We start from the raw sequence: 15,000 nt of genomic DNA on the forward strand, positions 1-15,000 counted from the left end.
TACTTTTATCTTTCAAAATTAAGATAAACAGAGTTCTTTTTTAATCTAAAATATACTCTCATTTTCTACAATGCTCTCCCATCTATCTGGTGGACTTACAAGTTCACTCTTCCAAGATTCACTTGTCCGTGATTAAAAATACTAATCCAGTACTTTTCTGACTTCGTCTACGGAGTTCTTATTTTTTTCGTCCAAATGATTTTGAAGACTGCGGAATAAATGATAATCAAATGGGGCAATGTCCGGCGAATACGGTGGGAGGGGCATCGTTTCCCATTCGAACTGCTCCAATCTTTGGAATGCATGTGGCCGAGCGTTATCCTTGAAACCAAAGATGGTCGTTTTTCCTCTAGCGTTGACTTAAGCCGCTGAAGTTGCTCGCAGTAGATCTCCTTTGTTATCTTTGGTTTGGGTTTAATAATTCAAAGTGGATTAAACCTTTCATATCCCACTAAACAGGAAGCAACACCTTACGTGAGCGAAGACCTTCTTTAGTGTCTGGGGTGCTGGTGTTTCTCCTTTCCCTATCCACTGTTTTCGGTGATGGACATATTTATAGAGTACCCATTTCTCGACACCAGTCACTATTCGGCCCCAAAAAGGTTCATTCGTGAGACGTGACAGCAAAGAAAAGCACACATTCACTCTCTGAGAAACCCATTGATCTACCTTGCTGACTTTTCAGATGGCACGCAGGTGTCGATGAATGGTTGAAGGACCAAATCCAAGCTTCTCTGTTAATTCCTCAACAGTTACAATGGGATTTTGTTCCACCAGGGTTTGCAGGACGTCCTCGTCGAGTCCTACATATCTTCTAGCTCGTCTTCTAGGCTGTAGTTTCCGGATCGGAAGTTTTGGAACCACCGTTGACGCTGGCTTACGATTATTGTCCAATCCCCATATACTACATTAACATCCCTCAGACTTTCTGTTGCACTGTTGCCTTTATTGAACTCATAAAGCAAAATATGCCGAATATGCTCCTTTGTCACTTCCATTATAGCTGTTGAAAAAATAACTGTTAAAATCGAACCACACTCTTCAAATCTTGCTCTCAGAATAGGAACAAGGTAAAATTACTTCCTGCTTGTATAGCAAGTCGGTGCAGGTAGTTTATTTCATCTCTCTCTGACTTTTAGTTCATGCAATTGAAAAAGCGGCATTATTTATAGGATAACCCAATATCTATATATATATATAAAACATATATATATAAGCACCCACCCACACACACACATATATATATATACATATACACACACATATATATACACACATACACCACACATATATATACACACATACACACACACATATATGCATATATATACATATATGTACATATTAGTATGTTTGTATATGCGTATATATATATATTTTCATATAAGTATGAATGTATATGTGCATATATATATGCATATAAATATGTATGTATATATGGGTATATGTATGCATGTATATATAAATATAAATATATATATATATTTGCGTATATCTGTATATACATATGTGTATATATATATATATATATCATGAGAGATAGACAGATATATATATATATATATATATATATATATATAGAGAGAGAGAGAGAGAGAACAGAAGCATATATCTTAAGGTTTTATTTTAAAAACCTTTTGCAGAAAAACGTTAAATACCCCAATGATTTCTTCCGAAAAATCTTTTCTACATTTTTGTATTTCTATTTTGAACCTCTTTATACTTTGATACTTTGATCATGTGGAATCATATTAACTTTAACTTGAACCTAGGAAGATCGACTGGGAGTCATCGGATCAGAAGAAGCTGAAAAGATCAAACAACTTTTGAGCAGATGGCATGTAAGATGGTTTTTTTTTTATTTTCATCTTCATTTTTTTTTTATAATTTGCAGCTTGATTTCAGAGAGAAATCATCGTATTGCAGACGTTTTGAGACTAAGTAGAATAAAGCAGGAAACAAAGAACTACTGGAATATCTTTAATATGGCGATTTGGTTTGAATGCTTGTAACAGTGTATGTTCTTCTTACGACACGTATGTTGCCAGGTGACAGGGTTAAACCGGATGACGGATTAAGTCTGATGCTTTTCTATAGAAGTAAAAACAATAAAATAAAAATATGAAAAAAGCAAAACGAAACGCAAACATTTTGAAGAATCTGGTTGTAGTATATATCGGCAAAATTTATTTAGTGGCGCAAAATTGATATGTGATATGGAAACGAAATATCACAATTTCAGAGCTGATCTTATCTGAGATAGATAGATAGACAGGTAGATAGACAAATAGACAGACAGATAGATAAAAGGAAGGTGAGAGAAGAAGAAATTATAGAAAAGCCGTTGAGAGGCGAGACACTAACGCATCGGTCAACCCACCGAAAGTTGGGCAGCTCATATAGTTTGTCTATTTTCAAAGACGAAGTCTCAAATAGCCGAGTCCTGTCCCTTGGATATTGCAGGTATGTATGGTTCACTTTTTTTAGGAAGACAGGGTAGCTTATATTATCTCGGTTTAAGAACCATTGCCTTCTGAGACATTAATCTGAATACTACTGAACTCACAAGTATTTAGGGTTAATCACCACGTCGTTGTTGTAGTACTTTTGTCCAAGATAAATTTTGATTGAGCAGGAGTGGCTGTGTGGTAAGTAGCTTGCTAACCAACCACATGGTTCCGGGTTCAGTCCCACTGCGTGGCATCTTGGGCAAGTGTCTTCTGCTATAGCCCCGGGCCGACCAATGCCTTGTGAGTGGATTTGGTAGACGGAAACTGAAAGAAGCCTGTCGTATATATGTATATATATATAAGTGTGTGTGTATATGTTTGTGTGTCTGTGTTTGTCCCCCTAGCATTGCTTGACAACCGATGCTGGTGTGTTTACGTCCCAGTCACCTAGCGGTTCGGCAAAAGAGACCGATAAAATAAGTACTGGGCTTACAAAGAATAAGTCCCGGGGTCGATTTGCTCGACTAAAGGCGGTGCTCCAGCATGGCCGCAGTCAAATGACTGAAACAAGTAAAGAGTAAAGAGATATCCTTAATTATAAGCATTTCAGCCATGACGAACCCATATTTTTTTCGGGTTCGTGGTTATTTCTCTAGAGCTGCATCATATAATATACGCCCTGTCTTCTTTAATAAAGACAAAGTTTGATATAAGGGAGATTGGACTGTTATTTCTAGGTCAAGCGATCGTATTGTTACTTCAACGTCAGCCCGTCATTACCTAATATTATTTTTCAGTAAAGATATATATATATATATTGTTTCATAGTTTTTTATAGTCTTTTCCATATCATTTCGCATGCTTTCAATTAATGCGACATCGAAATCACGCGTAAACGGTTTTTTTCCCCGGAAAAGGTAACATTTGGCTGCTATTTCTTGCACGCACTGCTACCACGTAACAGGTATTTCGGGTCCTTTATCGCAAATATCTAGAAATAGTAGCGAAATCTTTGGAGCTGAGATACGTTGAATGCACTCGAAAAAATTTTTGTAATGGTATTCCCCTGGGGCAATCTTTCGCTTTGACTCTCAGAACTGTCGCTTGACTCTCAGAACCGTCATCCAGATCAGCTGGTTTTGTTCGTTAATTTCCGTATAATCTTTTATTTATTTACTTTTGTTTTAAAGTGAAAGAGATAAGAAAGTGAAGGATGTATGAAAGTGTATATGAAATGGACGTGTGTGTGAGAGAGAGAGAGAGAGTGCCTCTTACACCTACAATAGAACACGCACGTTCACTCACTCATCACTCTCTCTCTCGCTCTCTGTCTCTGTCTCTTTCACACACACACACACACACACACAGACACACACACATGCACACGTACATACAAAACGTGTGTGTGTGTGTGTGCTGTTTACTTAGACGCAGAAAATGAATTGAGCTCAAATGCTGGGATTTCATTGGTTAAAATTCGAAGAATTAAACTACGTTAAACTTACAAATTACAATTTTGTTTTCAATTTTGTTTACAATAATGTTTTCTTTTGACACATTCTACCAGTATACGAAGTTTCAAATTGTTTAGTTAACTAGAAAATTCCGTCCATCAAAAAGAAAAGATCCTACAAAACGATGTACGCATATGTATTGATGTATATACGTATACGTGACAACACACTCCTTCACCCGCTCACTTTTTCTCTCCTCTCTCTCTTCCCCTCTCTTTCTCTTTCATACATACACGTCCATTTCATATACACGTATATGCATCTTTCACTTTAAAGCAAAAGTAAATAAATAAAAACTTTTTACGAAAATTAACGACTTGAAAATAGTTAAAAAAGCATCAAAATATTGTCTGTTTAAAGAAAGCTAAAATATAAATATTTACTGTACAAACAACTTACATTTTTGAAATCACATTCAGTTAAAAATATTTCTAAATGATTAAAATATTGTGTATGTCAAAAAGTCGACTTTTTTCCTTAGAGAGCACAAAGGCTATGTGTGTGTATATGTCACAGATAGCGGACGTGTGTTTGTGTTGATTGACAATCTATGACATTCATTATATGTGTGTATATTCTGTGCGTGTATGTGTGTTGACGTCACGAGTCAATAAATAGAGGTCCAAATGTCACAAACATTTGTACTGCACTGCCGGAGGTAAGTATGAAAATAAATATACAAGAAAAATTAAGATGAAATATACCATTTCTGAGATATTTCGCGTACACACAAACATCCCTAGAATTTTAGTATTATTAAGATATGAAGATTTTCATTAGTTTCTGATGAAGGTTAGTTCACCGAAACGTTAGACTGTTTTCCTTCACAATAAATCAGTTTACTCAATTTTGGAAATATTTATGTGCGAAAAATTACTTGGTTTATATTTCGAAGAAATCTATTAAATACTTGAGCTGCATTCCTCCTGTGGGGTATCGGGAAGAGAAAAGAGATAACCTTAGTTCATCGAAATAAATCGGATCAATCAACCATTAATGAATATTATTCATTGTAAAAGTCAACCAAACTGTTCTGTTATTCACACTGGCGTACTGACCGATACACAGTATTGCTGTTGATAAAGATGACAGTGCTTAATCCGGATTAATACTATTTGGGAAGACCAGTGACTCGACTGACTCACCTTTTTTCACTCATAGTATTGTTTGTGACTACATTACCTAATATATCATTCCCTTTTTAAGATTGCCAAGAACGGTTTGAGGGAAATTTAGCTTCTATTTCTGGCATATCAAGCGACCACATATAGGCCTAACCGCTAAGCCACGTGCCTTCTTTCTGAATTTTACGTTCGGCATTTTCTTAGATGCTGCTTAGAATATGCATATGCGTCGGAGAACCATCATAGATCTGTGGTTGTGTATACGCAAGTCCAGAATAGTCAAGCTTGCTTCTTATTTTGGGTTAATAGTTGTTGAGAGTCTTTTGAATATATTTGCAATTTAGTCTTCTTGGTTTTCCACGTAAGACATATGTCGAGACGCAGCTGGCAGTTGGTTCGAGAATATTAATGAATACCTCAGAATGAAAGCTTTTCAGTAAGTTAAGTGGATACCGTCCAAAATATGAGGTTGTGTAGTAGACATTCTTGTCTTAAACATAATAGTAACCTTATAGAAAATTTAAAAAATATATTGTAAAGTATAGAAGCCATCTTATCATGGCTAACCACATTGGGGAGGGGGTGTTACTGTAGCTTTATAGCCCCAAGAGATCTTCGTCTCTAGCTGGCTCTAGACACAATATCAGTGTCCTTGGAGTATTTGCAAAGGGAGGCCATCCCTTCCTCGCAAGCCTGAGTGATACGCTCGAACTAGTTTCGGGATTGTTGTCCCTCGTCAACGGGCGGTAACCACCAGGTCGCGATGAAAGTGAAGGCCTCTTTGTAAACATATATAAGTTTTTCTAATGGCGTCTGCCACTGATGTCGAAAAACGAACAGTAAGCATAAAAAATATATATAATTTTTGTTAATACTTTTGCCTCTTGGTTTTCAGGCGGAATTTCAAAGCCGTGTCAAAGATGGTTCCAACAAGGCAGATGTCAAAGGGCTGAAACGAATGTATTCAGTTTTAGGTAATGATAACATTTTTTTGGAAAAGTTACTGATCTCTCACGGTCTCAGAGACCTACCACTAAGATACAAGGGTTTCTATAGATGAAGACAAAGATATTTTGATGAGTAGGATTAACCGCAATGCCTACAACAATAACCATTGCAACAAAAACTACTACAACATACACCACTCCAACCAGCATGATACATAAGCTAAATACCAGAACCATAATTTTCATTTCTGAGAGACACATCACCTCAAATTAGGGGATGGCATAATCGATTATATTGACCTTACTACATAACTTTATTCTTCCTTTTACTATCCTACTATAAAAACTTCGGATCTTTTCGGTCTGACTGGCAGTTTTTAAAAATAATTTCCACGTAACTAAACACTTTTAAACTTCGTATACTGGTAGAATGTGTTTATAAAACATCTTTTTCTCTTGGCTTTATTGAGAATATTCTATAGTTTGTAAGATATTTGTTTTTTTTTCTTCAATTTCTGCAATTTCAAACAATCAATGACGTCTATTGAGGTGAAAACATTCTGTGCCGTATGAATATGTCCCTCGTTTAAGAAACAGATTGGGTTTATTTGCATTTCTGAAGAAAAAAAGATAACTTTCCTCCCACTCCTAACCCTAACTAACCCTAACTCTAACCCTAACCCTAAAACAGATTGGAATGTAATAGATTGATACTAGGGTCATAATTATGGGTGAAAATTTCATATGACACCGCTAGAAAAAACTGCCGTTCAAACCGAAAAGATCCAAAACTTCTTTCCATCCATCCATCCATCCACTAATTAACAAATGCATATGTATGCATATATTATCGAAGATAGAGTGACAAACGTAGAAGTGTTCACTTGCGGTATTCGTTGTGGCTTTTATATATCCTAGGTTCACATCACGAAGAGGTCATCTGTGCCTTCTTTTTTACATTCCTGGGTTGATAATGTGAGTCTATCTATCTATCTATCTATCTATCTATCTATTTAAAATCACATGGTTCGGGGTTCAGTCCCATTGCGTGGAACCTTGAGCAAGTGTCTTCTACTATAGTCTCGGGCCGACCAAAACCTTGTGAGTGGATTTGGTACACGGAAGCCCTTTATATATATATATATATATATATATATATTATATATATATATATAATATATATATATATATTATATATATATATGTATATATATGTGTGTGTGTTTGTGCTTGCGTCTTTGTGTCTGTGTTTGCACACCTAACTTAGTGGTTCGACCAAAGACACCGATAAAATAAGCACAATGCTTTAAAAGTCCCTCAAGGGAGTGCCCCACCATGACCACAGTCTAATGTCTGAAACAAGATAAAATATAAAATGATGTGTGTGTATGCATGTATATATGTATGTATGTATACGTAATATTTCACCTTTATGTTTCAGGTGTTGATATTGGTCGTAAAGTAATTGAAGCTGTTACCACGCGGTATGCAGATAAAGATAACAAAATTTCCTTTGATGATTTTGTACAAAGCGCTGCTAAACTTTTGAATTCTTATTGTAAGTATATCGTTAACCATTTTTCACGTTTGCTTCTGTCAATATTGAACTCATTTTCGTCATTCATATTCCTTTACTTCTTTACTTAAACATATTTTTTCTTTCATACCTTGTTCCAATTATTAATTAATTTTTAAACAAATATAAAATGTTTACAATATGTTAATGAGATTTCCTAAGTTTCTGTTTATATCCAAAATACTAAAAAAAAAAATTGAAAAATGGATCTTCGTCGGTTTCGAAGATGAGTATTCAGTTGTACTCAACCATTTTCTACCTATGGATCCCTTTGATTCCTATTTTACTCGGGTGGATCTTCATAGCCATTCGATGTTTAAAGAAATCCTATTGTATTTTAATAATGAAATATTATTAGGAATCCTATAAATATATCATTAAAATATTTTACATATTGCACAAGTACAAACAGTTTATTGCACATAAACATCTTATGGAAATATGTATGTTCATTAATAAAATAAGTCATCTATTATATAAAATCCATTCTGTCTGTGTGTGTGTCTTCTAGGATCTCGGGCATCCTCCATCCGATTGCGCCCAAATTTGATATGTAGATACCGACGGTATCAGGGCATGTATAAGTCTTGAAAAAATTACAAAAATCGATTCCAGGTGAGAATGCGATTGATAAAGCCGTGGGAACGTGCATTTGTACGCGCAAGTACATGAGCTGTTGCAATCGATACTACGTGTACGCGAGAAAAATGCACGTGCAGTTTGCGCAAAGATAGCTGGCTGGTTTGAAATAATGCCACAAAATGCAGTATATTTAAGAGACCAAAAAAGTAATATGCAAGAGAGATATTTCCTTCAAACTTGGCATGAAGGAAGGAAAGACTGTTTGGTTTCTCAAGAAGTTTTTTTTTGCCTTAACTTCGTTTAACAAAACCAAAAACTTTATTGAAATAAAGGCATGCTTAAGTATTTTTTAATGAAAAGAAAACACTGATTACTTTTTATACAGCAGATCTGATTCAGCACCGTCCATTGGACGGGGGATGTTTTGCTCGTAAATATACAAGAACTTTTTTATTAACAAAAAGAAAAATACTACTTTTTGGCTATTTAATTCAATGCGAACTTTATAATATTCGACTCCAACGTAGTCAACAGTTTTGTACTGTGTTGAGTCGGTTACGCAATTTTGATAGTAAGTTAGTAATACGGCTGAAACTCGATTTAGCACGGTAAGATGAATAAAACGCAATAACATACAAATTCGCTTTTTCCGATATTAGTGGATATGTTTTAGAATATTTCATTAGATATCTCTTCAGCAAATAGATATCTATCTACATCAGCAATCTGAACTTCAAAAAGAAGTGTTACCCATAGTGGTATATTTAGGTTGAGCACTATTTACTTGAAGGCGCATGGCTCAGTGGTTTAGAGCATCGGGCTCACAATCATGAGTTCGATTCACGGACCGGACTGCGTGTTGTGTTCTTGAGCAAGACACTTTATTTCACCTTGCTCCAGTTCACTCAGCTGTAGAAATGAGTTCCAGTGTCACTGGTGCCAAGCTGTGTCGGCCTTTGCCGTTTCCTTGGATAACATTGGTGGTGTGGAGAGGGGGAGGCTGGTATGCATGAGCGACTGCTGGTCTTCCATAAACTATCTTGCTCGGACTTGTGCCTCGACGAGAACTTTCTAGGTACAATCCCATGGCCATTCATGACCGAAAGGGGTCTTTACCCTTTTAATATTTACTTACACAAATAAAGACATAAATTAGAGTTTTCTCACTTCTATGTTGAACTATGGTGAAGGCACATGTCCTAGTAGTTAGAGCAGCGGACTCGCGGGTTCGAATCTCAGACCGGGCGATGTGTGTGTTTATGAGCGAAACACCTAAGCTCCACGCGGCTCCGGCAGAAGGTAATGGCGAACTTCTGCTGACTCTTTCGCCACAACTTTCTCTCACTCTTTCCTCCTGCATCTTGCAGCTCACCTGCGAAGGACCGGCGTCCCGTCCAGGTGGGGAACCTATACGCCAAGGAAACCGGGAAACTGGCCCTTATGAGCCAGGCGTGGCTCGAGAAGGAACAAACATGTTGAACCATGTTAAGAGTTAGAGAAAGAAACCTACTTCTTTGTTGTAATAGGTAAATCTAAAGCAACATTTCGTCATAAACCCCTAAAATATTACCGCATACGCCCAAATTATTATTTAGCTTGCATGAGTCCCGCAAAATCATATATGGAATTCCAAGGGTCATACTCTTTACTCTTTTACTCTTTTACTTGTTTCAGTCATTTGACTGCAGCCATGCTGGAGCACCGCCTTTAGTCGAGCAAATCGACAAATCGACCCCGGGATTTATTCTTTGTAAGCCCAGTACTTATTCTATCGGTCTCTTTTGCCGAACCGCTAAGTGACGGGGACGTAAACACACAAGCATCGGTTGTCAAGCAATGCTAGGGACACACAAACACACACACACATACATACATATATATATATATATATATATATATATATAATATATATATATATACAACAGCAAAATCAAGGAACGGCCATAATAGGCCATTCATCCACTAGAAATAACAGCCAAGGCTTCAACCGCAAAACAACATTAATTCCGTAATTACGGAATTACGGAATTAATGTTGTTTTGCGGTTGAAGCCTTGGCTGTTATTTCTAGTGGGTGAATGGCCTATTATGGCCGTTCCTTGATTTTGCTGTTGAATTTATAAATGGTCTTTGACTATTTAATTTTTTCCCACTAGGCCGCTGGTGGCAAAAAAATTCTGCGAAATTTTTTGCCACCCTATATTGATTAAATATATATATATATATATATATATATATATATATATATATATATATATATATACATATATACGACAGGCTTCTTTCAGTTTCCGTCTACCAAATCCACTCACAAGGCATTGGTCGACCCGGAGATATAGCAGAAGACACTTGCCCAAGATGCCACGCAGTGGGACTGAACCCGGAACCATGTGGTTGGTTAGCAAGGTACTTACCACACAGCCACTCCTGCGCCATATGGACCCCGGTTGAAAACCAATGCGTTATTCGAGCACCTGAATTCTTTGTTATTCGATCAACTGAGCTATTCGTTGAACTGGACCCCTTCGATGAATTAGCGTGCAAGTGGCTGACTATTCCACAGACAAGTGTACACTCAACGTAATTCTCAGTCAGACTTAGCGTGATGCAATATGTGACAAGACTTGACACTTGAATTACTCGCGCAATCCATACAACGATCTTCCGTACCATTCCTTCTTCCTAATTTCAGTCACAACCTTTGGGTCGAATCGAGGCTATAGCAAAAAGCACTATTCAAGATGCCTAGGTAGAACTGAACCTGGGACTCCGTTACTGCAAAGCAAACTACTTAAACATTCAGCAATGCTGCGCTCTCAATTTTTCACAATCCTACAAAATGTCGAAAATTTATATCAATATTTCTAGTTGAATTCTAACGAGTTGTTTTTCGTACATTTTTGGATAAATCTGAAATATTTTCAGTTCTAAATTTGGACTGTTAAAGCAGAAATATAGAATGTACTTAACTTATTTTCCAAACTCTACGTTAAGTGGTTTTCAAAACCTGCTTGCTTATAAATTCAAGTGCGCGCTATTATATGTTTATGTATTCGTATAATTTTATATACATGTGTATATATGCGTGTTTGTGTATGTACGTGTGTGTTTTTTGTGTGTGTGTGGAGGCACATGGCTTTGTGGTTACGGTGTTGGACTGGTGTTCGTCAGAATGTAATTTCAATTGCTGAACCGGGCGATGCTTGTACTCTTGAACGAAACACTCCATTTCAAATGCTCCAGTCCACTCAGCTGGCAAAAATGAGTAACCCTGTGACGGTCCAGTGTATCATCTAGGAAGGAATATATACGCCAAAGAACTCTGGAAAGCGGCCGTATGCTTCTTACGGAGTTATGTGACTAATCATGTACATATATGGTGGTAGATTATTGTAAACAAAAAGAAGAAATAATGTAAAATGAATTGATGAACAAACAAAGTATTTAGAATGTTACTTTTTGTTGAAAAGAAAAAAGGACACACATGAACGTTCATTTTAAAGGCAGGAAACGAAACGAAAGGTCACGGTTTCGCTTTGTAGCGAAACTAGAGGTGGTTTTAAGTTTATTTGTAAAGTGTATTTGTAAAGTTAATTGTAAAGTTTAATCATAAAGTGTATTTGTAAATTAATTGTTATCGCCATATTAATATGGCAGTCTTATAGATATAAGACTAAAGCTGTCGCTGATTAGCTCCATGAGGCCATCGCCTTAAGCTAGCTATTTGACACACAAACTGTGTCCATTATAACCTTCGAACATGGAGCTAATCAGCGACAGCTTTAGTCTTATATCTATAAGACTGCCATATTAATATGGCGATAACAATTAATTTCCAGTAACGCTGCCGTAATCTCTTTTAGAGAGACTTAGTAATTTTAATATTTCTATTGTATTTGTAAAGTTTAATTGTAAAGTTAATTGCAAAGTTTGATCGTAAAGTTAATTGTAAAGTTTAATTGTAAAGGTATTCACGGTTCGTCTCGCAGCGGGGGCGAGATGACCGTCCCATTTGCATCATAATTATGTTCATATCATTATCATTTTCCATTCGTTTTTATGTGCCCGCATGTCAGTTGTATGTCCCTCTGTATTCAGGCCTTGTACCTATAATAAAAAGAGATATATGGTGGTAGATCTCCGTCTTTCGAGGATTCAGATTCAGTTCTTCACTCAACTGAATGTGGAAGCACGTGGAAGCACTCCGTCGGTTACGACGATGAGGGTTCCGATTGATCCGAATCAACGGAACAGCCTGCTCGTGAAATTAACGTGTAAGTGGCTGAGCACTCCACAGACACGTGTACCCTTAATGTAGTTCTCGGGGATATTCAGCGTGACACAGAGAGTGACAAGGCCGGCCCTTTGAAATACAGGTACAACAGAAACAGGAAGTAAGAGTGAGAGAAAGTTATGGTGAAAGAGTACAGCAGGGATCACCACCATCCCCTGCCGGAGCCTCGTGGAGCTTTAGGTGTTTTCGCTCAATAAACACTCACAACGCCCGGTCTGGGAATCGAAACTGCGATCCTATGACCGCGAGTCCGCTGCCCTAACCACTGGGCCATTGCGCCTCCTACTCAACTGAATATACTGCTCCCGAATTAGCAGGTAAGTGTCTGAGTATTCCACTGACACATATACCCTTAATGTAATTCTGCGGTATAATCAGCATGACTTAAGTGTGACAGTTGCAGTTAGTAATATACCCGAACTGGTGCCAGAAAGATGCAGGATGCCGTGCGGCTGAATGACTACGAAGTTCGCGTTGCATCATGGGAAAACCTAACTTTTTATAGCTTCTGGTCGACCTATATTATGCGAGTGAAAATGGAAAATTCCGAAGCCCATTTGGATGGTCTGTAAATGTCACACATAAGTCATGCTCATTATACTTGATAATTGCGTTAAGGGTATATGTGTCTGTGGAATACTCAGACACTTACCCGCTAATCCAAGAGCAGGTAATCTTCACCATTGAACGATGGAGATCTACCACCTCATATGAAAATAGTTTTTTCCATGGTTTGTCCTGTAACGAGCATACACCGCTTTCTCGGTTTTTCTGGCGTATATATTGCTCCCTGGATGAGATGCCGGTCCGTCGCAGATTATTCATTATTACCAGCTGAATAGACTAGAGCAACGGGAAATGAAGTGTTTTGCTTAACAACACAACGCATCGTCCGATCCAGGTATCAAATTCACTATCTTATGATTACGAGTCTAACCCGCTAACCACTAAGCCATGCGCCACCACAAATACGTACTTACGTACACACACACACGCACACACACAACACACACACATATGCACATACATATTTACATACACACACACGTATAAAATATATACACAACGCACGTATACACACATACATACATGCACACATGCACACACATATGTACATGATGGTTGCCTCATCTTGTCAGATGACAGCCGTCACACGTTCAACCTGATTTCCTTTCATCCTTGCATGTGTGTCGAGGATATGACTTTTCAAACCACGCATCCCTCACCATTAGGACTTCATAAGATATAAATCGGGTCAAGAAATGAAATTATACTAAGACACCTATATATCATTGGATTTAAGTAACGAAAGCTTGTTCAACACTTTTGTTACTATCTTGGTCACTACAACAGTGTCAAATGACAAGCATTGTAAAACGACTGATACGATTAAGTTGTCCGGAAAGTTCGTGCCGATTTTTAAAGGAAAGAAAAAGGTCAATAAATACTTGCCATTACATTTTTATCAACCAAATATGAACCATTTTGTTGCACAATGCATCGCCATCTTTCCTTTAACTTGAAAATACTCTCTTCCCAGAATTGAGGTGGTTTCATGGCAAAGAATCCATCAAGGTATCTTTTTATGTCATCCAAGTAATTGAAATTTTTACCATTAAGACTATTCTGCAAAGACCTGAATAAGTGGAAATCCGAATGAGCAATATCTGGTGAATATGGAGGGTGGGGTAACACATCCCAGCCGAGCTGCAGCAATTTTTGTCTAGTTCCGAAGGCATTCAGTGCCGAAAATGAACTTTCTTATCTTCCATTTTAAAAGGTTACAGAATTAACACTAGTTATAGGAACATAAACCTTCTTCCACGAAAAGATAGCTTAAACTGTGCTCTAAATGGAGGTGTAGTCAAATCCTATTTTATGGACTCATCCATGTTCGAAAATAAGTCGAAAGGTAAGCTGCTATAAATTGGCACGAACTTTCTGGACAACCCAATATTTTGACTACAAATTTTAAGTCAGAGTATCTTTGTCAAAATTAACACACACATGCACAAACGCTCGCACACACACACACACACACACACACACACACACACACACACACACACACACACACACACACACACACACAGACGCGCACGCACACACACACACAGACGCGCACGCACACACACACACACACACACACACACACACGCACACACACACACACAACACACACACACACACCACACACACAACACACACACAGACGCGCACGCACACACACACACAGACGCGCACGCACACACACACACACACACACACACACACACACACACACACACACACACACACACACACACACACACACACACACACACACAAGTATACCGAGATTTTAATATGTAGCTTAATTTTATTTTCCAAAGTCTGATACCTGTTTTTATGTAACATTATAAAAATTTCATAAACTTTCGACAGACTGTGAAATGAGTTTTTTTTTTTAAAGTTGTATATTTGAAAGCACAAACATAAAGCCATAGACAATAGCATATAAACACTGAGTTTAAA

General features: G+C 37.4%; 1 protein-coding gene across 6 annotated transcripts in view; it reads left to right on the forward strand.

Moving 5' to 3' along the window:
* Window positions 1-15,000, forward strand: part of LOC115209388 (calpain-11-like) — a 163,890-nt gene that overhangs the window by 140,736 nt on the left and 8,154 nt on the right. For all 6 annotated transcript variants that reach the window (XM_036500939.1, XM_036500941.1, XM_036500937.1 and 3 more), the window contains 3 exons: window positions 1,773-1,841; window positions 5,984-6,062; window positions 7,477-7,593. In XM_036500939.1, the coding sequence (XP_036356832.1) occupies window positions 1,773-1,841; window positions 5,984-6,062; window positions 7,477-7,593 (265 nt within the window). The remainder of the gene's footprint in view (window positions 1-1,772; window positions 1,842-5,983; window positions 6,063-7,476; window positions 7,594-15,000) is intronic.

Source organism: Octopus sinensis, linkage group LG3 (assembly GCF_006345805.1).
Source record: "Octopus sinensis linkage group LG3, ASM634580v1, whole genome shotgun sequence".
NCBI classification, from domain to species: Eukaryota; Metazoa; Mollusca; class Cephalopoda; order Octopoda; family Octopodidae; genus Octopus; species Octopus sinensis.